This window comes from Pavona decussata, unplaced genomic scaffold, assembly GCF_977016875.1.
Source record: "Pavona decussata unplaced genomic scaffold, jaPavDecu1.1 SCAFFOLD_64, whole genome shotgun sequence".
Lineage (NCBI taxonomy): Eukaryota > Metazoa > Cnidaria > Anthozoa > Scleractinia > Agariciidae > Pavona > Pavona decussata.
This window is the reverse complement of record NW_028145484.1, coordinates 515,920-542,730: the sequence shown is the minus strand read 5'-3', so window position 1 is coordinate 542,730 and position 26,811 is coordinate 515,920. Positions and strand designations below refer to the sequence as shown.

General features: G+C 38.0%; 3 protein-coding genes across 3 annotated transcripts; 1 reads left to right on the top strand and 2 right to left on the bottom strand.

The window, feature by feature from the left end:
• Positions 1-1,415: 1,415 nt before the first annotated feature.
• Positions 1,416-5,637, bottom strand: LOC146478276 (uncharacterized). The gene is made up of 2 exons (XM_085111713.1): positions 4,864-5,637; positions 1,416-1,797 (listed from the first exon to the last, which is right to left on the bottom strand). Exon 1 carries the CDS (start codon positions 5,445-5,447, stop codon positions 4,893-4,895), a length of 555 nt encoding a protein of 184 aa, XP_084967839.1. The 5' UTR covers positions 5,448-5,637; the 3' UTR covers positions 1,416-1,797; positions 4,864-4,892.
• An 852-nt stretch (positions 5,638-6,489) lies between these two features.
• On the top strand, positions 6,490-15,520 carry LOC146478275 (uncharacterized). Its single transcript, XM_085111798.1, has 3 exons — positions 6,490-8,944; positions 11,330-11,444; positions 12,599-15,520. The coding sequence occupies exons 1-3, from the start codon at positions 6,831-6,833 to the stop codon at positions 12,974-12,976; spliced, it is 2,607 nt and encodes an 868-aa protein (XP_084967924.1). The 5' UTR covers positions 6,490-6,830; the 3' UTR covers positions 12,977-15,520.
• Positions 15,521-17,083: 1,563 nt separating this feature from the next.
• Positions 17,084-26,731, bottom strand: LOC146478274 (kelch domain-containing protein 1-like). Its single transcript, XM_085111797.1, has 10 exons — positions 26,526-26,731; positions 24,818-25,067; positions 24,138-24,415; positions 23,208-23,329; positions 22,833-22,958; positions 22,038-22,219; positions 21,401-21,597; positions 20,196-20,287; positions 18,352-18,504; positions 17,084-17,604 (listed from the first exon to the last, which is right to left on the bottom strand). The coding sequence occupies exons 1-10, from the start codon at positions 26,648-26,650 to the stop codon at positions 17,420-17,422; spliced, it is 1,710 nt and encodes a 569-aa protein (XP_084967923.1). The 5' UTR covers positions 26,651-26,731; the 3' UTR covers positions 17,084-17,419.
• Between the last annotated feature and the right edge of the window lie 80 nt (positions 26,732-26,811).

The following is a 26,811-nucleotide window of genomic DNA, read 5'->3' as shown; positions in this document are numbered from 1 at the left end:
GCTACGATTGAGCAAAAGCTGTGTTTTGATAATAAGACCAGCTGGGCTGAGTTGCTCGAAGCATGGTTAGCGCTAACCATATGCATTGGTTAAGAGGTATTAAAACCTATAGGTTGTTATGGTATTTAACCCGGGTTAGCGCTAACCGTGCTTCCAGCAACTGGACCCTGGTATATATTTGTGGGTGAAATATTTTGCCAGGGACTTTCATTAGGATTTTTTTAAGCAGAGAAGAAAGACCTAGTGTTACATTCTGGGCCATTTGAGGGTTTTTTTTTTGTCGAGTGTTAGCATTACAGTTATTTATTTATTTTTTTTTTGGGGGGGGGGGGTGGGGAGGTCCAACAATTTGGTCTCATAAGCACCTCCCTGTCACTACTATGCATGAGTATCCCTCCCCTCCCCACCACTGGATAACAGGGTAATTTCTCAAGCAAATCGAATAAGGCTTGAAACAGCTCAGGACAAACTCCCTTACAAGTCAGCTGTTTCCACCATGACCCTCATCAACTATCACATGTGACATGTGATGAAAATGTGTGCAAACAATCTACTTGTCTTGGTGTTGACCTTTGTTATTTAATATTTAATTTACTGACATGAAAAGTCTTACAAAGTTATTATGAAGTTAAAACTGTGCAAGTCAAGCAAGTAACAGAGCCAACCAGCTTACAGCATAATATCGTAAACATTTCCCAACATAAGCCCCCTGGCTCCCCTTCCACACGCACAGTAGAACAGCTCTACACCGTAGCTAGTATAGACAAGTAAAACAGGTGGATCAAAACCTTTATCCTCAGTTGGGACCAAACTGGCCAATCAAGGAAGGCACCCCAAAAATCACTTTATTTTATTAATTTTGTCTTAAGCGCAGAGCACTAATTGGGGACACTTTCTAAATCGCATTAGAATTTAGAAGTGTTGGTTTTTGAGGAGAGTGGAAAACCGGAGTACCTGGAGAAAAACCTCTGTTAACATTTTAAGCTGACATTTTGCAGAAGAAAACTTTAGATTTTCCACACAACTATCAAAATCCGAATTTTCTGAGGTGATAATATTATATTAAGGCCTTATACGAACAGACTGCAAGCAAAATGAACTGTTGGGTGCCCCTGTATCATCACTTTAGGCCATTGGCACTTTTTAAAAAGTGTTAACCATAATTTTCACTGAAAAACAACAAACAGTTTACTGATTGATTGATTATAACAGTTAATATCATTCAATTGTGCTGTTTTTTTTTTCAAGTATCTTTACACACGTTATACTACTGCACAAAAAGTTAAACCCAGAAATTAAACAAAGTTGGATTTAAGATTGGTTACCAATAACAGAAAAATGGTAAGTATCATAAAGGACTGGTCCCTGACTTTCACAACCAAATTGGCACATGCAACTATATTAATAACAATAAATTCCGGCTATTACGGACTCTCGCTGTTAAGGACATGGACTTGGGGTCCCGAGGGTGTCCGTAATAAAGGGAGTTGACTGTAGTTTGTGTGCTTACCAATCTTCTTTCTACAGTTTCCTTTATCTGTTGGTAAGCAACAGGAAGGAGTAAGAGTTCTAGGGAGATGGCCAGTGTGAAACTCCATACTTACTCTGGTACTTATACTGAACCTAAAGGTTCCTATAATACTACGTAAACATATTATGTAACTTCTCCTTTTCTTTGGTCCAAACTGCTACTTGATCTCCAAAGTCTTTTATTCATCTTACTACATTCCTCTTTTTTTGCCTCAGCAAAATAACATGGCACCAGCCTCTTCTTCCCCAGGTGAAAACCATCTCATCCTGAAGGAAATAAAATTGGAAATAATCAATTCTGGTTGCACTTGTCAACAAGGAGCAGGCCAGGTTCTTGTTAGGAGCCAGTAACCGGTTATTTTTACCATCTATACAGGTAAATGTTACCAGCTATCATGAAAAACTTTTTTTCAGGAATTATTGAAACCACATTAAGAATTCAGCATATTTTGAAAAAAGCTTGTCCTTTTTTGTAAAACATCCAGCAGATAATTAATAATAATGCCACAAATACTTAATCGGTGTGTTATCCTTTGTAAATCAGGGCTGAGTTGCTCTAAGCATGGTTAGCGCTAACTATTGGGTAAGAGGTATTAAAACCTATAGGTTGTCATGGTGTTTAACCCGGGTTAGCGCTAACCATGCTTCAAGCAACTGGGCCCAGTATGTTATCTTTGTAATTTTATTCATGTCTAATAAGATGATATAGTCTAATAATATTATACTAATAATATTATTAGTTTTAATCTAATAAAGTTTTAATCATTATTATTATTTTTATTGATTTTGGTACTTATATTAAATTACTTTGAAACAAAAGAAAACAAATACACATCAAAAGTAGTAGCATGTTTACAAATAATTTTATAACACTTGCTAATATTGCATTATAACCATTATAATGCAACATTAGCAAGTGTTCTAAATTTGTAAACATGCTACTACTTTTGATGTGTATTTGTTTTCTTTTGTTTCAAAGTAATTTAATATAAGTACCAAAATCAATAAAAATAATAATAATAATAATAATAATAATAATAATAATAATAATAATGATGCCATCAGGTTTGTAACGTCAAGCCACAGACGTCCAACAAGAGCTTTTCCCGTCCATTACGCGAGGAGCAAAAATGCACCAAAAAAGGAAACATTTGACTTCCAGTTGCCGTCCATGACTCGCGAACATCTGTGTTTAAGCTCCCTAAGGTAAATTTATTACCTGCCTTTAAAACATCTTCAGGTTTGTTTGATTTGCACTGACCAGCTTTGCCATGAATAGATTATATTCGAATTTTATAGCATTTATAAGACAAGATAAGATAAACTTTACTTACGTGTCAATAGCCAACAGCCGAGGGAAGACCGTTAACTTACAGGCCCCGGGGGCGGGTACTCCCAAAAAAATTGGAAGGGGTGTGCGACCCGCTTCCCAAAACCCTTACCCTATTTATGACCAAAATCTGCGATTTTCCGTACCCTATTTATGACCTGACCAAAAATTTGATACCCTATCTATGACTAGCCTGCGTAGCAGTCGTTTCCGTTTCCTTCAAGCCAAGCGGGGCAAGCGCGCGAGGGCATTGGGCAAAAAGGAGCAAAAAAGTAGGAGCGGGGAAGGGAAGGAAACGCCTGCCGCTGAGCCCAGACATTTTACCTAACGCCGTTCGTCAGCGAACGGGAGGCAATGATGTATTACTATTGGTCAATCGTCTGTCAATCAAACTCATAGACCAAAACGACATACGGTAAACCGTTTATCAAAGATGAAAATAGTGGCCGAGGTGGAAAAGAACTCTCTCGAGTGTCCTTTCGATTTCGAGTTTGCTTTGCTTTGGAAACGACTAAACTACTTTCGCAGGGAGATACGTTAATTTAGTTGAAACTGGAGCAAAGGACTGCTTTAAGAGCGAATGCCGATTAACATCAAGCAAAATCAAGAATTCTCGGTCACGCTCAAAATAGTTTCCATTGCGCTTTGGTTTGTTGGTAGGTATTATCGTCTCAACAAACATGGTGTCATTCGTTTTTCGAAATCCCGCCGGAATTTTTAAAAATTTAAGAAAATTTGTTCTGGCTGTCGGCGGTCTCAAAGACACGACAACATATTGGAAGCAAAATTGGCTGGTCTGAAAGCATGTTTAGCATACGAACAAAGAAATTTTTATTCAAACTTTGTAATCATAAATAGGTTGAGGAGGCCTCAAGTATAATATAAACTACTTTGCAGGAAAATTGCAGTTTTAACCACGGTCTGAAAAAGAAGTTTTCGATATTTAGAACGACTTTGTATTTCACGCTACCCGAAATACAATTTTATCCTGGAAACGTGAGGAAGTATTTAGCCATGTGGGACAAGCTCATTCTGTCTGTAATTCCAGCTGTAAGCAAATGAGTTGATATTTTAAACATTAGTAAAGTTAGTCTTGGGTAATTTTATCTACGCTTTGTTCGAGCGACGAAAAGTTCGAGAAAATCTTCTAAAATACTGCAACTTGAAGTAAACAAGTTGCCCGCCGCGATTCTGTTTTCCGGTGCTGAGATTTACCAGAAGTTAAAAATGATTGGTTCTCATGTCACATTTGACGTAACAGTGTAGGCCCCAAGGGAGCAAAGCCATTTGGGGGCGTTCGGTAAAATGTCTGGGCTCAGCGGCAGGCATTTCCTTTCCTTCCCTGCCCCTCCCGCCCCCCCCCGCTCCTACTTTTTTTGCTCCTTTTTGCCCAATGCCCTCGCGCGCTTGCCCCGCTTGGCTTGAAGGAAACGGAAATGACTGCTACGCAGGCTATATTTATGACCTGATAGTGTCTGGTCAACTTCAATTCAAAAACTCCTGGAGCCCAGCGCATGACCAGAGCGCGTGACAAGCCATTGCGGCACCTACACAGTTGCCGTAAACATCATGATGAAGGAGTACCTTCTTCAAAAAAAAAAAAAGAAAGAATTCAAGACTAGAGTGAAAAAAATGGTTACCCTATTTATTACCAAAATGGCGAAAAATGGCTATTTATGGCCAAAGCGGCTGGAAAACCATACCCTTTGGCACCGCACATACCTATTTAGCCCATATAAGGGAGTAACCCCCGAGCTTACAGGGAACACCTACAAGTTCTTATCTGAAGCCAACGTGGACACATCTTGTCATCGGTCACATATGTTCAAGTAACTAGCTAGTGTGTTTTGCTGCAAAACATTACGTTTGAAAGTCGAATGTGATCGTCCGGTTGAGCTAGTTTACTGAAAAATGTTGCATAGATAGTGTTTGCAAGTTCTTATTAAGCTTCTATCAAATAAGATTATAAAATTGCGGAAGTTCTGCAATTGAACAAAACTTACCATTTTAAAAGTTAAAATATTTTTCGAACTCAGTACTCAGCTTTAGAAGGCTGAACAAAATCATCTGCTTCAACATCTTCAGGTGGTACTTGTTCTTTACCACGCTTTACTGTTCGACGATAGAGTATGACAAAGTAGATCCCTTCACCGAAGAACAGGAATGCAGAAAGGAAACCACAAATGCCCGAACCTTTCAGGGTGCTATAATTCCACTCATCTCCCCTAGCGTACACAACCGCAGAACCTATCAGGAGAGCTAACGAAGCGAGAAAACAGCCAACCAAACCGATAACTGGGTGTCTCAACGCCGGAGGGAGCTTCTCAAACAAGTGCGTCATCCGCAGGATGATATGCAAGACCACAAAGATGAACGCGGTTGTGGCAACAAAGATCAGAAATTCGAATTCCGCTTTGTAGCTTCCAGGAAAACTCGACGTTATCACGAACGTTAGGAATGTCAGGATTGCTTCAACAAGCTTGAGCCATCCCTCCACTGTGGTGACGATCCACAGAAAATCACAGCAACTGCAGTTGCACTTTCGTGTTGTGGTTTGAGTAGTCGTTGTAGCCTCTTCATCCGCCATGTTGATCGTTGAAGTGGAAAGCAGGCGTGGCCTCGATTTCGATGGTCTGACAATATATTGTTTCCGCTCTCATTTCCGGTAGTGTTCCTTTTCACTTCCGAAGAACCGGACCGGATGAAACTTCAGAAACTTCACTCATCTTCGACCTTCAGTACAAGTACAGATGGCAGAACCCGTTAGTACATAGTTGGTGTAATATAAGCCAATTTATGCAAAGTGGGAAGAAAAGTGAAAAATATAGCTAATTACGGCATGACGATAATAAAGAAACGGAAAAGGAAATAGTAGACAAACAAAACTAAATAGCCACTGTACTGAAAGATTGACATGAAAAATCTGTTTATTGAGTGAGGGTTTTCCCCATTGAATGAAAAACGCATCCTTGATTCTGAGCGCTCTTGAGGGTGGGGGGGGGGGGGGGGGGAAGAGGTGGTGGGTTCAGAGCATGTAACCTGCGGTCAGGCGCTTCTTTTTCTTTTCTTTTGTTTTTGTTTTTGAGAGGATGAGATGTAGGGGGGTGGGGGAGGTATGATCGTAGGCTACAGAACATAATTAAAGCTTGTCAGTGGAAAGGTGCTCCCGGATTCGTGTAGCGAGATGGGGGTCACTCTCGCTGACACAGGCACCAGTCACATACATACAAAAAGTAGAAACGATGAGTCGTATCTACTTTCTGCAACATGAAATGTTTGCGCGCGGGGAGATAGACTCAAAAAAATATCGCAATTTGCAACGCAATACAGTATTTGTTGTGCGACATGTTTCCCGGAATACCCCGTTCCCCGTATCCACCTTATTCCATGTAACATCATGCAGAGTTCTTTTTTCTTGGCCAAGCTCTGACTGGCGCGGAAATCTTGAACCGGAATTTTGACTTTCCTGGAATCCCGAAAACCGGATAACACAAACAGATGAAACGAAAAGGCTAACAAAGGAGTAAAAATGAGTTTCAAAGTTAGTGCTGTATCCACTTCCGGAAAGACTCCAGTATGCAATATCAAATAACATGTAAAAATATAAATCAGGTGATAGGCTCATGATATAATTAAGACAAGGGAATAGAGACAACTGATCTTTTATCCTTATCCCATTTACACAAGCTTTTTGGGGGTTGAAACTTTCTCAAAATTCGAAGGAAATGAACATACATTCAGGAATTGAAATTCAGAGGAAACTTCCGCTGCTCTGGCCGGCTTGGATCTGCATCTCTTTTGGACAGCAGTAACCTTAGTTCACTCATGCGGGGGAATTTAAATAATGGCGCATGCCCTTAAACTTGCTAAGCGCTGCATAGCGTGCACCATTCAATAATAGAAAAAAGTTTTATTTGTCTCCGCTTCTTATGTTTTGAAGCGAGATTTCCGTTCATGGTTGACGCTAGATATGCGAGTAGATGAGACGACGACTAGTCCAACTCGGGACGAACACATGGACCTGATTTTATCGTCGAGTTCCGAGCCTACTTTGGGGAAATCAAGCGTACGAGGTTTGGGCTGCGCGGACAATTGTTTGAATGGCATTAAATGGCCGCCAGAGCATCACACAAAGAATACGAGTGGTCGTAAAAGAGAGTTTACTTTCAATGGTTTAAGAATTAATCCCTCTTTGGTTACTCATGGTGGACGGACGCTAAAAAAGCCCGCTCGTTATGTGGAGTCGGATTCAGACGACGCGAGTTCGCGCAGGAAGTTTTATTCGGTGAAGAAAAGAAAGCGTCTGTTATCTGAATCTTCGCGTCCTAAAAGCACGACATTGTGTAAGAATGGTAGAACAAAGTCTTTGGATGAACACTCTTCTGATTTTTTGACGAATCATAAAACGAAAGGTGGACTAATGTCACCAAAACGGCAGAACGGAGATAGGACAGACTTAGACTATGAATTCGACCTTGCTTCGACGTCTGGCGTGGTTCGTTCTTTGTCAACATGTTCTAATCATTCTTGTAGTCAGCCAACTGAATCTCTTTGCGTGAAGAGAACGTTAAACGAACCTCAAACGGACTCGGAGACTTCAAATTCCAACGAGATCCCTCCGATAAAACGACCGCGAGGCAGGCCTCCAAAAAATCTAGGAAAGTTGAACAAATTTCATTCAGTTGACAGTCGTTCGCCACATGGCAATTGTGATACAAGTGCCACGAAAGCATCTCTCGCGTCACCTTCAGGTTCAAAATTTTGTAAGAAAAGAAAACTGTCGAAAGGGATACGCAATTTGCAAAAAAACTGTCTCTCTTCTAGCAGCGATGATAATGAAACGGCACCATCAACTCCCAGGAGAAGGGGTCGCCCTCCCAAGAAATTGTCATCAAGTTGCGAAACAAAACACGAGATAGTCAGGACACAAAATGGCGTTAAAAAGCCTTGGGTGCGGCCTGTTTTGAAAGCTGCGGACAAGCGCACGTTGCTGAAACCTTCCAAAAGATCTCTGGAGTTAATGCTTCATTCACCAGAAAAATTCATGACGAAGGTAAATTCAAAGTTTGTTAGGGTGAACGGCTGCAGGATTCTATCTTCCGGGAAGGAGGTCAAACGAAAACGTGGCCGTCCACCAAAGCCGAAACCTGAACTTTGTCTTGAGGGAGAAATTTTTGGAGACGACGCATTTCATTTTACGGACGAGGAGGAGCAAAAGCATTGCACTCCAGCGTTGAAACGTAAACTAAAAAAGTTGAAGGTACAGAGAAAGGGAGAGAAGGGTCCTCTTGCAGCCTCTGCTTTGGAGAAGAAGAAGAATGTTGCTCAAAAGCTTAAACGAAAAGCTTTAGATAAGGCCAGAAGAACTCTCCAGGTAAGAAACCAGGTGGATAATGTTGAAAGTGTTTGTGAACCAGTAGCTGAAGCTGAACTAAGCTCTGATGCCCCTCACAAACGAAGAAGAAGGAACAAAGCCGATAGGATTCTGGGAATGAGACGAAATTTGTCAGGAATGTATGAGTATTTAGTTCAGTGGAAAGATGGAACAAGCTCGTGGGCCCCATCAAATGAGTTAGTTGATTACGAGCTTGACTTTAAATGTTTTCTTGGGCACGATGCCCAGGAGTCGACTGTTGTAAACAGACTACCATACCATGCATATTGGAATGATGATTTAATTCAACGTCATAGCAACCAGGCTGAATTGGATAGATTGGTATCAGCTGAAGATGTGAATGTACAGTTGGTGCAAGATGACACGTATGTGCAAAGTTTGTGTGCAACTGCAAATGAATCTGATTCTTGCGAGAAACAGTTCATCTGTAAAGAAGTATCGATTCAAAGACTGGATGATTGTCTTCATATTATGATTAGTCGATCTTCAAGCAAGCGAAAGAAGATTAATCAGAGAATTCTGGACTCTCTCACTCTTGTCATGGAAGATGCGGCCACTGATGAATCAGAGTTTGTTGTTATAAGTGGCTTGGGAGACGATACTTTTTGTGGTGTTGATTTGAAAGATCTCACCAGAGTTCCTTGTGAGGAAGAAGCAAGATGTTATCGCAGGGATGTGGATAAAATCAGGTATGCTGGACTTTAGATTAACTTGTGTGTGCTTGATTTTGATCTTTGAGGCTCAAAATTCTAATAAGAACTCTAAATTAAAATGATATCCAACGTGTCGGTAAAGTTTATAAAGCTAGTATTTTATTTAACACTTTGGATACAATAATTATTTGCATGGTATCTGAAGTAGCCCATGAGTAGCAAAAGCTAATTTAGGTGGGTTTCTTGCTTGTACATGTATTTTGTAATTTTAATTTACCTGTTTAGCATGACTTCATGTAATGATAATGATTAAATGAGTCCTATCCAAATATTTTTACACATGCCATTACATGGTTTTGTGTTTGTAGAGTATTGTTAACACAAGTGAAGTTTTGATAGTGAACGAGCGTTGTTGCTGTCGAAACATGTGGGTTATGTTTCAACATCTGTTTCAAGTTTCACTTGTGTTACCATAACTCAAGGAAAATGATTATGAAGGTTTTCTATTTTAATGAAAGCAACTGCTCAAACTAAGGTACCTCAGAAAATTAATGTCTGTATAATCCTCACCTTTTAGGTAATTTCTGGGTTTAAAAGCCAGGCTGCAACTTCTCTACAAGACCATTATATGAAAAAACAAACAGAAATCCTCGTTCAAATTCAGTGACCTTTATATGCACTTTATGTTTCCTACAGTATTCCTATTCTTTAGATTAAAAAGTTCCAAACTTTAATTCTCTTTTCCCTTTCTTTTTTGTGATATAATCTTTCAAACTGTGGGAACAGCTTATTCACGAGATGTGGTTTACTGAATGTTAACACTACTTTTTCTCCGCAGAGCTGTGTTAAACAGCTCTCAACCATACAAATGGTATCTTGTTAGTTTTGCACATTGGTTAAGTGACAAAAACTTGCAGCGAAATCACTTATAAAAGAACAAAGAGTGATCAGAAACATGAATAATCATTTTTGTTGATTTGCCATGGCAACTAAAAGAGGGAAGCTGTAGTTTAACTTTACTGAAAAAGTGCAAATGGTGAAAGTCATGCAAACGTTTTTGATAATTCTCTGAACATTTATGATTATTACTAAAGCTCTAGAGGAAGATCTGAAGATGTCTTTCTTACACCCAATTTCGGTTCATTCATCATTTTATAGGGAAGATAATGTTATCAAACAGAACAAATTGTCAGGGTCTATGCTTGTCACTATTTAAACAATAGTATTAGATGTCTACTTCTTGGGCTCACGTCAAATTTCCAAGAGGGAACTATCAGACCGATGGACAAGAAAGAAACAGTTTATTGTTTATAACGTTCACAAGTCATGACTAAATTTTCCTAAATACAAAACTCACTGATACTGGCATTGCAAATGTACAGCTCACCAACTTGACCTTTAAGGCGAAACATTGAAATGAAAAAGACAAATGAGCAACGTACCTGTTTGTTAATGCATTGGAAGAATAAATGAAAGATTTTTTTGCATATGAATACTAGCCATCTGGGCATGTTTACTGGATGGACACTATGCACTGATAGCGTCTCTCCACGGATGAACACTATCACCTTACATGATCAGTTTAAACCAACAATTCAGAAAAAATTCAGGGGTGGACTATTTAACAAGAAGATACTTTTAATTAAAACAGGGTAATTCCTTCAGTAATTATAAAAACAAAATTACTGTTGTCAACGGAAGCCCTAAAATTAGATTATGAGCGAAAAATTTCCATTGCGTACTAGTTCATGAGGGCGATACCTGAATCAACTATCACGTATAGAAATTGAGAGCGAATAATCTGATAAGTTAGTTAACAACAAGGCAGGTTCACGTTTTTGTTGAATAATGATACAAATAGGTCACGCCACGCGCTACTCTCTCTACTCACTATCTACAACAGAATAGATAGTGAGCAGAGTGGCCAATAAGACAACAGCATTCGTGATAGAACGCTAGTAGATTTATACTACAATAAGACATATTTGACAGATTACAATGTGAGAAACCCTAAGAAGGGCTTGGTCGAAGAAATTCAGATTCCTCCAGATTGGCTCTTATTTATAAACAGACTCATTATCAGATACTAAACAGTTCTGTCTTTTTTTTATCTTGAGGCATAAATTTGAAGAATTAGCCTATGATTCTTTTCTGACCTTTGAGAATGAAAGTATTGGAAGTAGCAAAAGTCATTGGCAAATTCTTGAGATTGATGCATTGAGATAATATATCTGGTATACAGATTGATTATCATGTTAGAATTGGTGTTTGTAATAATTACAAACAACAATTCTAACATGATAATCAATCTGTATACCACACAACAACTTCTTTGGAAAATTCTACTTAGTAAAGTTTTGACCAAGCCCTTCAACTGCACCCAGAAGTTTAAGTATAATTATTTTTTTCTTTCTTGTTTAGGTATTTGACTCAGGTTATGATTGACTTTCCAAAGCCTATTGTGGCAGCACTAAAGAAGCCAGCTCAAGGTCTTGGTGCTAAGCTTGTGTCCCTTTGTGATATGGTTTGTGATGAGGTGAGACTATATATAGTTGTTGTTGGAACTCAAACAATGATTATTTCCAAATGAGGACAGAATCAACTTATATGCTTTCCATGTGTGAGAACTGACAGACCAGACCAGTCGGTCCATAAATGGACTGTACCAATTTGAAGTACTGCTTCTTCGAATTCTTTTAAATGGCACATTCTGAGAGTAGTGTGTGCCATTTTGAAGGAATTCCAGAATGTCACATTATAAACTGCCATTCAGATTGATACATTCTGTTTGTAACTGATCTATCTGGCGAGCCAGTCCTGACTTAATGGCAAGCGCCCAAGTTAGTCGATAAGATTTGTATTATGATAAATTTCTGGGCTGCTTTGGACAATTCGGGGGAGAAGGAAGTTATAGTTAAATCAGGTTTTACAGCATTCAACCTGTTAAGCGCCCCCAAAAGTGATCAACATTGAATTTCTCCTTACTGTGTTGCTAGTTGATCAAACACATAGGTGATGAGAATAAGTGAGCTGATCACCAAAGATTAAATGGCTTGATTTTTTACGAAATTCTCCCAGCTAGTATCACAAAAAATGTATCAAGAAGAGTGATGAAAAACTACACGCTGATATTGGGGTTTTAAGAGATAATGAAGAGAAAAATGCTTTCTATAAAGTTAGTGCTGATGTAGGTGGAAGTTTGGAAGAACAAGAAATTTTGTGGATTTATGGGCCACATGCGACGCATGTCCACTTTGAATTCTCCTGGAACATTCATGTTTGTCTCATTTCCTCTGGGATTTAGCAGTGTTTTACTTTTACTTGTTGTCTTATAAGATTATAACTGACACTAGTTATACATATATATTTATAACAGGTTTTCAGTGTCAAAGAGCTTGTCACCATGTTCATAAAGTAATACATGTAGTTTTCCTAGCAGTTACTATTCACTGGGGTCCAAGCACAATTTCTCTCAAAGTTGCCTGCTTCTCAGCTCAGGTGCACCATTGATCTTAGTTATATGCATTCACTATTCTTCAATAATAAGATTATTCTTCATTTAACTGAAAAGAGAAACTTTAAAAATTCTAGCTGGCAGTGGAAACTCAATCCTAAAGCCTGACAAATGAAAATGGTTCAGTTAAGTGGCACTCACAAAAGATTAATTCAGTTTATTTCCTTCTGTCATAGGCATCTCTTGGTGAGCCAGTTAGTCTTCGGAATGTATCAAAGGGTCGTGTGCCCTACTGTTTTACAAGGCTCATGGGACACACCTTGGCAAATGAACAAATCCTTGTAGGACACAAAGTGTCTGCTTCACAACTAGATTGTGTGAACTCTGCATCAGAAGTCTTCAATCACACAAGGTACACTGCAAACATGTCGGCCTCTCTGAAGGCCATGACTGTTCCTGGCGGCATGGTTTACGATGACAGCTTAGAGACCCAGTGTGGTGACGATGCACTCTCTGAATTGGAACAACAGCTTCTACAAGAAGAGAGAAAAGCAAGAGAATGTGTTGATGAGATACAAGTTCTTTGGAAAGATGTGCTATCCCAGCAGATGTAGAACTAATTAATCTAATATCATAAATTATGCTGCATTTTGTCCCATGCTGTGTACATTTTATACTGAGGCAGATGTGCTGATTTCATTGCTGTTGTACCTTTTTGTGTATAAGTTGTAAAAAGACCCTGCCTTAGTTTTCAGGAATCAATTGGTTTTTTGGTTGGGCACGCCACAGTATGTTTCGCAAATGCATAGCTAATGGTCACATATTATTATTATTATTATTATTATTATTATTATTATTATTATTATTATTATTATTATTATCATTATTAATTTATTGCAAGTAGTAAACCAAATCCACTGTACCGAAAAAGGTGGGGACTGGTGCATTTACCCATAATAAATTCATAGCATACAAAAACCCTATCAAAAAAACGCTCATAAAAATGCATAGAAAGTTTCTAAAAACTAAAAAAAAGTTTCTAAAATCTTAAAAATTAGCATACACAATGTTGTTAGGACAGGTTGGAATTTCACCAAAAGTATGGCTTTGTAAGTGCTAATTGGCTATGTTGGGCTAGCAAGCTATTGTGGTAAAATGTACAGCCACCATCTTTTTTCCATATGGTAGATTGTATTTGTCAGAAGGAAAAATTTATGGCAGCATGCAATGTTTATTGAGGAAACATAGCGTGCTATATAGAGGAGCATAACATTTTACAAGTAAATTACTGAAAGACAATGACCATTAACAGCTCAAGCACCATGTTGTCTCCAGTATATGTAGGTGTTGTCAATCTCACTGTTATGCAAAGTTCGGAGTTGTAATAATATCATTAGCTGTGTAGATTTTCCAAGGTGTGTCACTGTTGTATTTTTGTCTCATTTCCTGCATGTTTATATACACTCAAAAGATAGAAATATTGTAAAATACCTTGTTTTGAGAGAAAACTGAGTTGCTATTTGTAAAGAGATTATAAAAGTGTTAATAAAACATTTTGTAGTGAGATTAGGTTTAGGCAAAAACAATTCTTCATACGTGTGTACAAAATTAATAGTAGACATAGCAGTCACCTAAAAGATGTTCTGTACATTAAATGCTTACGACATGATAATTATACTAAACTGAAAACGATAATGGTTGAGGTGATTGGTCAAAATTCTCAAGAAATTAATTTATAAATTTACAAATTCTGATCATGGCGTAAAAATCTTAATTTATCTGCTAAGCACAAGCATAGAATTATTCGACTTTTAAGTAATCCAGCTACAGTTTGAATAATAGTTGAAAGATACTCCCAGTTTCTCTCTTCACCTTCTGTTAAACATTCCTGCATCACATTCCTGCATCATTTTAAATGAGTCCTCAGTCTGTCAATACTTGAGTACTATTAAAACATTGTTCATAACTAAACTATCATTGTTAGCTTTCCTTTTACAAAGGTAGGCCTTTAAACTTCTTTGAGATGTAATAAATGGATTACCATCCCCTTAAATATGATTTGCACAAGAATTTTCTTGTAGTGTACTTTGAGCTAATTGACATCGCCTTTAATGCCCTTGCCATATCACCTTGCAAAAGCAAGTAGCAAGTTACATGTACCCTTGCAAAAGGTTTGCATAGTGTAACTTATTTATCCTGTATTTATTTTAACACACTCTACATAATCCATAGGTTTTCTGTAATGTTTTACAAACGTTACTAGTGAATACCTTAAAAGTGTACATGACGGAAACATTCTTTTAATTTGCTTGGTCAAATCTTCATGTTGTTCTTGTATGAAAATCGAAAAAAAAAATTCCTTATCAATTTTTCTTCCCTGCGTTTGAGGCGTATAAAAGCGTCAAATTTCACTCATGCTTGGGTACAATACCACACTAGATGGGATAATAGGGCTGTGACGTCAATACAAGAACGCTAGTCTCACGATTTCTCTTCTTCAGTTGTTTTCATCTGTAGAGGAAGAAAACTGGATGAAAATGAATGGAATTGTTGAATACTCAGAATGAAATACCAAGAAATAGAGAAACTGTTGTCAGACTAAGTGTTCCTGTATTGATGTCACAGCCCAACTATTCCCAGTCTCCCATCTTGAGTGGTGCCGTACCCAACCAGAAGTGAAATTTGATGCTTTTACATGCCTCAAACGCAGGGAAGAAAAATGGGATTTTTGTTTTCAAATTTCATACAAGAACATGAAGATTTGATCAAGCAAATTAAAAAATTCTTTTATGATGCATATTAAGCTGCTGCTGCATGGGCTGTTTTTGCTCGCATGGACAACACAACATTATGGAAGGGTTCCTTTGCCTATGCTAGACCGCAAGCAGCTTCTGTATCGTTAGAGAATGACAAGCTGTAAGTTTTTTCTCTTGCATGATCAGGTGGTCAGTTCAAAGGCACTGCTGGCCATCTTGTTGTGGAAGAAAAACGTATGTAGCAACAGCTGTACTTGTGAATAGCAAGTAAACAGAATACCTAGTCCATATTTTTGTGAATTTTGTGTACCATTACATCAATTATGTATAGTTAGGTTTTTGATACTGTTATCCAATGAAGAGAAATATTATTAATTAAAGTAAAATTTGTTTGAATGACAATCCTTTGTTGGTTTATTTCACAGCACATGCTTTTCACTGCTGACAAGTTTGAACTTTTGCTCTTATCAGCACTTACAAGAAACCATAGTTAAGGGTGGACCGCCAATACCAGTTTTTTCAAATTGACGAGATATGAATGTGATATTTAACAATTATTCCACGAGCGCGCGTTGGATATGAGATGATAGATAGCCAACGAGGTGCGTAGCGCCGAGTTGGCTATAATCATCTCATATCCAACAAGCGCAAGTGGAATAATTGTTTTATTATAAACAACCGAGAAATATTGCTAGATCTTCCTGATTTCGCTGTGCAAGAACGACCAGAAGGCAATTTAATGGTCGCCATTGCTCGGCCATGGTATAATTGCTCATATACCATGGCCACTAAGCCAATCAAATCCCTCGAATTGCATTATACAATGACGCAGTTTTTAATAATTACCAATATTTCGCATTTTTTCAATATCAGTACCGATACTGTGAAGTGATGAGACTCTAAAAACACTCTATGGTGTGTAAACATTAAACAGAAAATGCACTACCCTAGCAACAGTGTTTCAACTTTAATTTTGTGGTACCTTCTTCAAGCTCAGTACAACAGCACATACACAAAGAGAAAAAAAATGGTCTGTAAACATTAAACAGAAAATGCACTGCCTTAGCAACAGGGTTTCAATTAAAATTGGTTTCCAGCACTAAAACAGACGTCAATTTTCAAGTGAGTGAAACAGATCAAAACAGCTGATATTTCTCGTAAGTATTGGTATTTTTTAAAGGAAACATCTATTCAGTATTTATGATAATTATGGAGTATTTGGTATCGGCCCACTTTTAGTCTTAGTGAGTGCCAGACCTCCATTTCTGTCAAAATTGCCATAATTTCAATATCTTGTCCAGGTTGTTCAAAGAGCGGATAACTTCACCTAGTGGATAAATTGCTATCCAGGGAATAAAATGAACTCCAATTAATACATTATATCCACTGGATAAAGTTATCCGCGCTTTGAAGAACTGGGGCCTGATACTGATTTTTTTTTTCGACAATACGTTTTCTGCAACTCTGTAAGTCATTATCAGGCAAATGGTGACAGCAGTCCGTCCGAAGATCCTGGGAATAATTAGACTCATGTAAAAGCGTTGTGTTAATTTGCAAGGTTTCTAAACGACCATCAAAACTTGGAGCATTTTAGATTACTTTTTATCCTTTGTGTAAACAGGGCGAGTTGTGTAAAAGTTACAAACAGGATTCTGATGTTCCACCCGGCCAACATCAGTATTTTACGGTCTGGCATTCAGAGTTGTACCATTTTATACAAAGAGCCTTGACTGATCATTTACAACTTACACACAGGTTTGTTTACAGATGGTTCACTCTTGATGTTTTTTTTTTCTACGACTGAAAAACTAAGAAAACAGAAGAAGAGTACCATTCAGTTGTTTGTAAATCCATTTTATTATACACCTTATATTTTACACAAAATTTCAAACTACAGAATGATGTTAAAATATTTTTAAACAAGAGGCCACTATTTAACTGCTACATAACTGTGAAAATGTACTCTCCAGAAAACAACCTGTTTATTCAGCTGAATAAATAAATTATTGTATAACTCCAGATGTGCACACCATTTAAAGAGATGAAATTTCAATATACAGAGCATTCCAGTTACAACTGTCAAGTTCCAAACTAAATCTAAACTTGAGAGAAAAATATTGTCCTTTGAGACAAGGCAGTGGTGGAGCAATGTCTGTTAATACATGGTTGACAAAATGCTAAAATCAGAAAGCAAACGTCAAAATTAGCTCCCACGCTTCTCATTTTCACATTCACATAATTCTTATTATTAATAGCCTTTTGCCGCCCTTCTAAAGGTAACATAAGAACTGAACATCGATGTTAACAACTTGATGGTGAGAAGATGACAAGATCATTGAAATATCCGCCATTGTTATCCCCGCCACCAAACACAGCAATTTCCTCTTTATTATCCTGTTCACTTTCTGGCTGTAAATAGAGGGCAACATGACCTGCTCTTGCTGTCAAAGTGTCGCTGGTCTGAACTGTAGTCCAGGTTAATGTTCCTGATAAAGAGGATATGAATGGTAAGGTATTTGATATTAAAAATACAAGCAAAAATCATGATAAAAAGTGTCGTTTCAGTGTCTTCGTGACACTATTATCAAGTTGAAATGTAAATTGTGCAGTTCCAAAAAAATTCATAACCACCCCAAGGAAGGTCATCAGAAGTTCCTAGGAGGAGGGGGTGCAAAACAAAAACCTTCCGTGTGGGGGGGGGGGGGGGACCGATATTTTCCGGAACTGCACATTAGATTGAAAAATTGTCAGGAATAAGTGAACAAATTATCATAAGAAAAGTTTAATTAAGAACTTGAAGAGATTTTAATGTGTGTTGAGAAGATTTTAATTGCAGGGATGAGAGCACAACCATCTCATGTTGAATTTTACACTGATCTTCTGTTTCACTCAAAAGTTGCTGAACTTTTTTCATGTGCATATGCATGGCCTTCAATTTACACAGACAATAATTATTATAGCTCTTTTTTTTTGGGGGGGGGGGGGGGTTGCAGTTTATGCTTGGTTTTTGAGAAAAATGAGGCAAAAATAGTCAACTGTTTGATTGAATTGAAGGAAAAATTCTGCAGCAATTGAGAGACCTGAAATTCAACAAAAGACAGTTATAATGCACTCAGCCCTTCAATTTTAAGACCAGAGGACTGGTGCTTATTGGCTTAAAAGCAGTCATGCCCATGCTATAAATTAATTTTCATATCACTGGTTTTTGTCAGTACAGCTGCAACTAAACTCACCTAAATCAAAGACAAAAGAATCTCTTAGAATCTGAGAGCCATCGTAACCACCATGAATAAAAATCCTCTGTTTTGGAAGAACAGCAGAAGCATGCCAGCTTCGAGGTGATGGTAATGTACCAGTCATGGCAGGACTTGAAAACTCCATCATAGCTGTAACATGTTAATAATTAACAATACTTTAGTGGAGAGTAGAGACTCTGGACTGCAGAACAACAGTGATTCACAGAGAGCTTTTAATCTCCAATAAAACACTAATACCATATTTATGTATATCAGATTTATGTCATGTAGGCACATTTCCAGTGTTCTCCCTTTTTTTCAGCACAGCAGGTAAAAGAGCATTTTAAACCGGTAAAGCAATCAGGGAATCGCAGCCTTGTTTATTAGGTCTGCTCAGTACATAACATGAAATTGAAATTTGCTCCATTCTTGTCAACTTCAGTGCCGACCTTAAATTAAACCTTTACAGATACAAGTTTTGCCCTCATTGCTAGATGGTTTGTGTGAGTATTGAATACAATACAAAAGAGTAATGGTTGTCAGAACGTTCCTTGTAATTTTCTCGTTGTTTGAAAGCCACAGATGTACTCACAAACCATAGCCCGTGGGTTTATCTAAAATAAATCTGTTTATTTATTCTTTGACAAGGTTGAAATACCGGTTACGTCACTAAAGCAGCCATATTTTTTTTCTTTTACCTCTTGAATTTTCGAGAATTCCAAGGGATTTTAGGCGGTAATGAGTGGCGTAACAGGCGGTAAATTTTACCGGTTACCGCCTGAAAAGGAGAACACTGCATTTCAATGGCATTAGAGTTCTATTAAGCCCCACCCACACTACTATAACAATCTACCCTCCCACCCTTTAAAAGTCACAATTGTTTTAAACCCACCCACCCATCCTTTCCCTCATAAACTAGCATTAGGAATAAAACACTCTGGCTGAACATCAGAATTTCAAAGTACTAAAACCCAGGCAAACTGGGAGGTCACTGCTCAAAAAGTCAAACGTGATTTCCTCTGGATGTAAATCTATTATATTATTTTAGTCAATTTATAGGGAAAACAGTTGATCATTAAAGTGAGAATGTTATTGAGTTGGGGCACAAATGACATATAATACAGTTAAATGCAATTTAATGGAGTTGTATAATACAACAAAGAGCACAGTGTGCCAGTTGTGGTAGCGGTGTACCGTGTTAACATATGCGCATGCGCCAGGATTCCATTTGGGCTGACTTGGATTGAAGGGTGTTTTTTTAGCGGGAAGAGTAAGCCTTTGTTGAGCGTGTTTGCACTTCATAAAAGGCTGTCCCCCCCCTCCCTACCTTCCCCTTCCCACTGTTTTTATCAGTGTGAAGGGTGCCTGTCTTCCTTTAACCAATGGGGCTAATGGCTGGGTTGCCAGGATTTGCCAGCCATGGAAGCAGTCTCCCAAAAGTGGAAGTTCCTGGATGTCTCAGCTACTAGAACCCAAACTCCACTCATAGCGATGCAGTTAAAATTTGTGATACACAGCCTTAATATCATCAGTGTCATTGTTTTGGTGAGGGAAGTAATAGATTTTTGAAATGTTGGATAATACCCCCTCTCTAATAAGCTCTACTTCTTGTCTGATTCATTGATTGATTGAAGCTATAATGGTGTTTCCATGATAATTAAAGTTTGCCATTTCTGTGCTATTCCCCAGACAGGGAGATAAGGAAATGATGGTGATAATTTTTTTTATATTATTTTTTAAAATAATATGTGAATTTTCTATATCTAAAGATTTTACAAAATAATGTTCACTTGCTGTTTTTTTTGCAGCATGTACAGTCTAATAAACTTCAGCCAACTTACCCAAGTCTATAATGCAAACATCATTGAAACACTGTGGAAAATCCCAGCCTCCAAACACAACTAATCGATCTCCTAGTAAGGATGCTGAATGACTGTACAAGAAAAAGGAAAGAAACCAAATTATTTTAGTGTCCCCAGTTGGCAGTAATGCTATCTAATAGTATCTATCTGGACGCTATTAAATCTGAAAATACAATGAAAAGAGGAAACGTAGAAAGTGGGCAGAAAAAGAAAAATTGAAAAATGCATCTGGTCCATGGCATATACTAGCTAATGTTTGTCTCTCTTAATTTGCAGCCTCTGTCTGATTATTACTAAATAGATGTTACTTTTCAGGGAAGATATAGGAATTAGGCCATTAGGAAAAGTTGCACTGTAGTCTAAGTGGCTCACATGGCCGGAGCTTAACTCAGAGTCTGTAGCATGAAGCAATTAGAAGTATTGCTACTCTCCCCTGGATGGGATGCTTAAATGAAGTTACCCCTAGAAACATGTCACCGTTACCCATTAATATTTTATACACCTTAATAACTAAAGGTGAATTAAGAGAGACAAAAATGTTTCTTGTCAAATCAAAGTCCAATGCGCTAGCCAAGTACATCACTGCGCCTCCACAACAATTATCAAATTTTGGATTTACTGGTAGTTTGAATCCATAAACTGATACATGCAGACATGAGAAATTCAGTAAAAAATTAATCTGATTTCATTTAAATGGTTCTTCCATTTATCTAATTAGTCTTGATAAACCTCAAAATTTACATGTACATCCTTTTATGTGGATGAATGAATTCTCTCCTTTCATGATGCACCTATTAATTTTATAAGCTTGCTGGGAGGGGGGCTTGGGAAATGTATTGCAATTATTTTTATTACGACTACAATCTCCTCCCTGAGGTCAAATCTCTTTGATTTTGGGTGAAACACACTTGATTCACACACTTGCCATAAATTTTACTGCCAGTCATCTGAGTTAACAGTAGACTGCAAGCACTGTCTCTTTCCTCTCCTATTAGTTCTGTATCATGTGTGATGGATGTAGCGAGTGGCAAAGCTGCAAGCCATTCCTTATTATAATTTGCGTAGTTTTTACCATCACATTTTTTACGTGTGATCTGAGGAAAAAAGTACAACTGCTTGCAGTCTAAGTTTGGGGATAGAAATAGATCAATTTATAAACCCTACTGTGTATCTTCCTTCATTACCCTGATTTGGGATTAGGTGGTGTTCCTGTGCTGAGTGGTTTGTACCAGTTCTTTGCATTAGTGTTGAAGATATAAAGCTCATTACTGCAGCTGTCAGGCTGTGGATCAGGGTTAGGGTACACACCACCAAAGACAAGAAGTTCTCCGTTGAAGAAGTTGCAGCTGTGGTATGCTCTGGTTGGTGCACTGCCAACAGCCTATAAATTAATAAAATCAGGATACAGTTTACAAGTATCACAAAAAATCATATTTAATAATGTGTGCCACCTGAAGCTTAAGTGTGCAACTTTGCCAAAACATTAGCCCAGGCAAGTTAATTTTCTTTCTCAAACTCATTAATAATTCATGAAGAGAAAACAGACATAAAATCATCAAAAACAGATATCAAATCATGACCTGCGAAAGGTTTTAAAATGTGATCTGAATTGTCATATAATTTGGTAAACTTTTGCCTTCAATTGAATTTCTTCACGAATTATTAATGGCCTGAGAAGCCATATTTAACACTCAAAAGAGACTCCTAAAAGTTGGTTAAAAAAACCTTGGCTTTGCCACATGTTTTCAACCAACCTCTGGGCGTTAGGAAATTGGATGAAACACTGTTCGGAGCATTTGATAATATTATTTCATCACTAACCTTGACAGCGGACCATGTATGTTTTTGAAGATCTAGAATGTTTACATCACTGAACCATCTCTTATTTTTTGATCCACCATACACATACAAAAGCTTCTTGTCATGATCATAGGTGACTGTATGTCCGATCCGTCTATCAGCTCCGCCTCCCTCACAATTCTCCTCATGCCAAGAGGTACACCCTACATTGGTGCAAACAGAGAGACGATGATATTCATCTTGTCACAAACTTGTGCAGGACAAAAAAATCTTTCTCACCAAAACTAAGTCACCCATTGACAAGACAAGACAAGACAAGACAAGACAAGACCAGTCGAGTCGAGTCGAGTCGAGTCGAGTCGAGTCGAGTCGAGTCGAGTCGAGTCGAGTCGAGTCGAGTCGAGTCGAGTCGAGTCGAGTCGAGTCAAGTCAAGTCAAGATCAGTGAAAAAATTATCTGTTTCTTGGTGTCGTTTCAATCTTTTAACTTGTTCATCTTCGTCCTTTTTTGTTCCCTAAAAATTAATGCTCTCATAATGATTTTTCTCCATAAACATTATTTTCAATGACTTTCCATGACCGACAATTAAAATCCATCAGAAGACTTTCCAGGCCTGGAAAATGAAATTACAAAATTCCACACGACTTTCCACTTAGGTTTTCCATGACCCATACAAACCCTGTCAAAGTGGGGTTTTTTTTCCTTTGGCATTCCCATTTTTACTTCTCTTCTTCATTTTATAAGAAAATACATAAACTGAATGGATATTTAGTTGGATAATACTGGAACTTTACCTTCTGTATTCAAAAAACTAACCTTGACTCAATTCCAAAGTCCAAACAGAGTCTTTAGCCATCTGTAGCTTGCTTCCCTGGCCTCCAATCAGAACAGCTTTCCTCTTGTCAATCAAACACATGTCATGGCCCCACCGACCTGATGGTGCTGTGCAAAGAAGAAATTAAGATGCGTCACAACGGTTAAACCAAGATACACTTTAACTTTGAGTGATTTACTTTTTACAGCAAGAAAGGTTCCAAGTTACATGTACATCACAAATAACACAACATAACAACAATATAACTTGGTACAGGACAACAAAATAGCCCAAAATATAAAAGAACACAAAAGAGTTCTCACATAAAAATTGCATACTTATTTAATGCCATTTATTGCATGAGAATCTTAACTTACTGTCACCCAAGTTTGTGGCTGATGGAGTATCTGGTGGCGTCAGTATTTCAGGGCTTTTTGCTGGATTGTTTCTGGGGCTCTCTTTACCACTGGACGCATGTTGCCTCTTGCTTGGAATGGGACTTTAGAAAAGAGAATGTCTTTCAACTTACTATATATTCATTTGGGTCTTGTAACTGCCTCATAATCTATCTCAGGAAAGAATGGTTATGCACCAAATGCAATTTCTAGTAACGTAAAAGTATGAATCACATTTAACCACACCTATAATCTCCCCATGTTAACAAACCATATGCATGTTGTCTAGTAGAGAGGCTTTGGTGGGCAACAAGTATACTGTGGCTGTCAGGCTCAGTTTTGGTGCTGAGCCATTAGAAAATAGCACATTGACTGGTTAAGCTTTAGTCACACAAGCCTCCCATGAGCCAGATGTAAGTAAGCTCAGCAGTAAATGATATTAGGGAATTGCTTAAAATGAGAAAGGAAAATTAAATGTTACTTAAAAAATGAAGCCGGCTCGGGTATAACCAACCTACAGTGCTTTTCAGATTGATTGCTTTCTGTTGTTTTAAGTGCAGATTTGCTGGATTTTTTGCATAAAGTCTTCAATTCCTTGAGGAAACATTGCTTCAATGCATTTTCTGCTGTTTTATGCTTCATGGGTGTTTACTCTTTAGAAACATAGTGCGAAAAAGAAAAAAATCTCAGGCATATTTCCTAAAGAAATTGAGGCCGGCCACATCTGCAAAAAAATCCAGCTACTGTTCAGGAAATGAACCTGTGCTCACTCTCTCCCCTTGGGGAGAAAAACTGGACCCAGGTGAGAAGCAGAAATTAAGCCTAGTCTAAGCCAAAACAACAAAAAGCAATCTAAAATGCACCATAAGTCAGTTATATTACTGCTCCATTAGCCTTTCAAATACCACTCACGTCTCAGCTGCAGTACTCCGTCTTCTTTTCTTGGGCAGTGGTGGTGTGAGTTTTTCTTTCGCAGATGGTGGATTTACCTCCGTCTTTGTAAATTCAGCAAAACTAAGCTTTTGTTGCTTTAGGTTTTTGAAACTCCCTGGGGTAACAGGACTCTTAATTTTTTCGTTCTGTTGTTGTTTTGTTGGTGACAGTATAGTTTCTTCTTTGTCTTTCTTATTTTCCTTGTCCTCGCAGGTTTTTTCTTTCACTGTTCTTAATGTCAGCTTTGCCATTCGACCCTAAAGGAAAATATTAGATGATAAGACATTTTAATTTGTAGCAAAACATTTAATGTCAGTTTTCAGTGATATCAATAGCTTTCAATAGAGGAAGTCAAGTTTCTGTGAGCATTAATTAAAGTGAATTCAAAATAAATCTTGCACTGTCATATTAGAAGCCTTTTGATGAAACTATTTCAGCTCCTCTCCTAGATGATGATTAAGGTAGGGTTTTAATTAATTTTTGAACTATGCGATAGTCCCTGTGATCTAATGTTGCAAAGATAACAGTGAACAACAAAAGCTGACACCAATTTAACGTCCACACTGATCAACTTACAACATCCTGACATTTCAAACTGTGATAACCCATGAATCTGAACTTTAAAGAACAATACAGTCTCAACCTACTATTAAAATTACCTGTTCAAAAACTTCTTCACTTTTCTTCAAAAACTTGTTAGACCAAACTTCATCCCAACAAAGAGATTTTTTTCTACTTGCTAGTGTGCCTAACTTCTGTGGCGGAAGTTCTGCATCAATAGAAACTTCAGCAATAATCTCCTGTCCTTTAAGATGTGTTTCCCATTTTCCAAGACTAAAAATTATGATTTGCTGGGGCAGGGGAAGCTCAAAGTGGAGGTGGAAACGCTTCTTACCTTCTCCCGTACCACTGGAAAAAGAAAATGATATAAAATTGAAATTACAACCTAAAATGGCTTTACCACAAAATAAGGGCCAGGAATTTATAGGCATGAATGGTCTTACATATACAAGATTTAAAAAACATTAAATAAATGACTTTATTTAAGTGTTGAAGTATTAACCCCTGTAGTGCTTAAATTGGGGACACTAAATCAGTGAAATAAATATACAAACTGAACATAACATTTAACTGGTGGAAGGCAAAACCAGTTGGCTATTTACAAAGTGCAGTCTTGGATTTGAAAACGGAGCTATCATGAAACAAATCCAAGTGGTTAGAGTAGGACTTGAACCCCAGGGGCCTCTTGATTACAAGTTCGGCACCTTAATGTATCTGCCAACTTTTTCTGAGTCAAACACGTGAGATTTTTGTCTTGTCATGACCGGGATTTCCAGAAACGTCCGAGCCACTTCCGAAGATTTCTGACGATTTTCCGAAGACTTCCGAACGTTGCCGAAAATGGACGACGATATTCCGACTACCTTTGAACACTTACGATTCAAACGGATTGTAGACATTTGAAAGCTTTTGCGATTGTTTTAAGGAGCAAAGTAATAATACATAACAAATCTGAAATGAAATGAAGTTTTTTTAGAACAACTCGTCCGGATTTGTGAGTCAGGCGTAAGAAATTGTCCTTGATGTGTGAAATCGATGTCTCTAGTCCGCAGGCGTGAGACTCACGCATAATGCGTGAGAGTTGGCAGGTATACCCTAACCAGTCGGCCTAGCTGCCTCCCATCTCCCATTTCCAATTTAGCTATCCCTTCAGATGAAATTCCATTAGAAAATGTAGACAGGTGATTACAATACAGAAAGGCTGGAAAGTTTTCTGAGCGGCCCTCACATTGACAGCAAACATGAACAGAGTTTGAGTCAGAAAATCTATGCATGATTCACCTATGGGGCTTCGCAATAAACTTGCCAAACATAATTATGGCCAAATGAAAACAGACACAATAGACGGAGGGTAGGAGGGGGCAAGCAAAGTGGGAGAATAATTCGTGTACTGGGATGACTTGATACATGGGTGAAAGTTTCACAAACAAATCAAGGTAAACCCAGCAAAAGAAAAAATAAACAATCAAATAAACAAACAAAAATAATAATAAAAAACAGTATGCCGTGAACTTCCTGTTAGAATATCCCAGCTTACTGGTGAACTCGAACCTTGGGAACTTTTAACAACTGTTAACAGTAAAAATATACACTTTTTTACCAGCATGGTTGTATTCAATACACTTTGAAGTGTGTACCAGAATATTCAATATTTCGTAACACCTCTTGGGAGTAAAAGGCTTATTTGATCTATCTGAAACCAAGTAGTGAATTTAGGTCATCAAGAACGCTTATTTCGCGTTCGATCGATCAGTTTTCAAACGGCAAAACAGTAGTGGCAGCGCGCATTAAGGAGCCGAACTTTACCTGGAGCCACTCAGCTTTCTAGGAGGTTCCCACACATTGAACACAGCATAAAAGGAGAGCGACTCTTCCGCTGGAAGATCCCTTGCCTTTGGAGTGTTCATGTCGAATAAACGACAAAATATCATGAAATCTCACGGAAAGCCGACAGAGAAACAAAACAAATTCATGAAATTTACAAGTGCGCGCTCTTTTTCAAGCTACAGTACACGCATTGCCTCACGGGATATTTTCAAGAAGCCCTTACCCTACCCTAGACATCTCTTTAACACTCTCCTCACCATCTCCC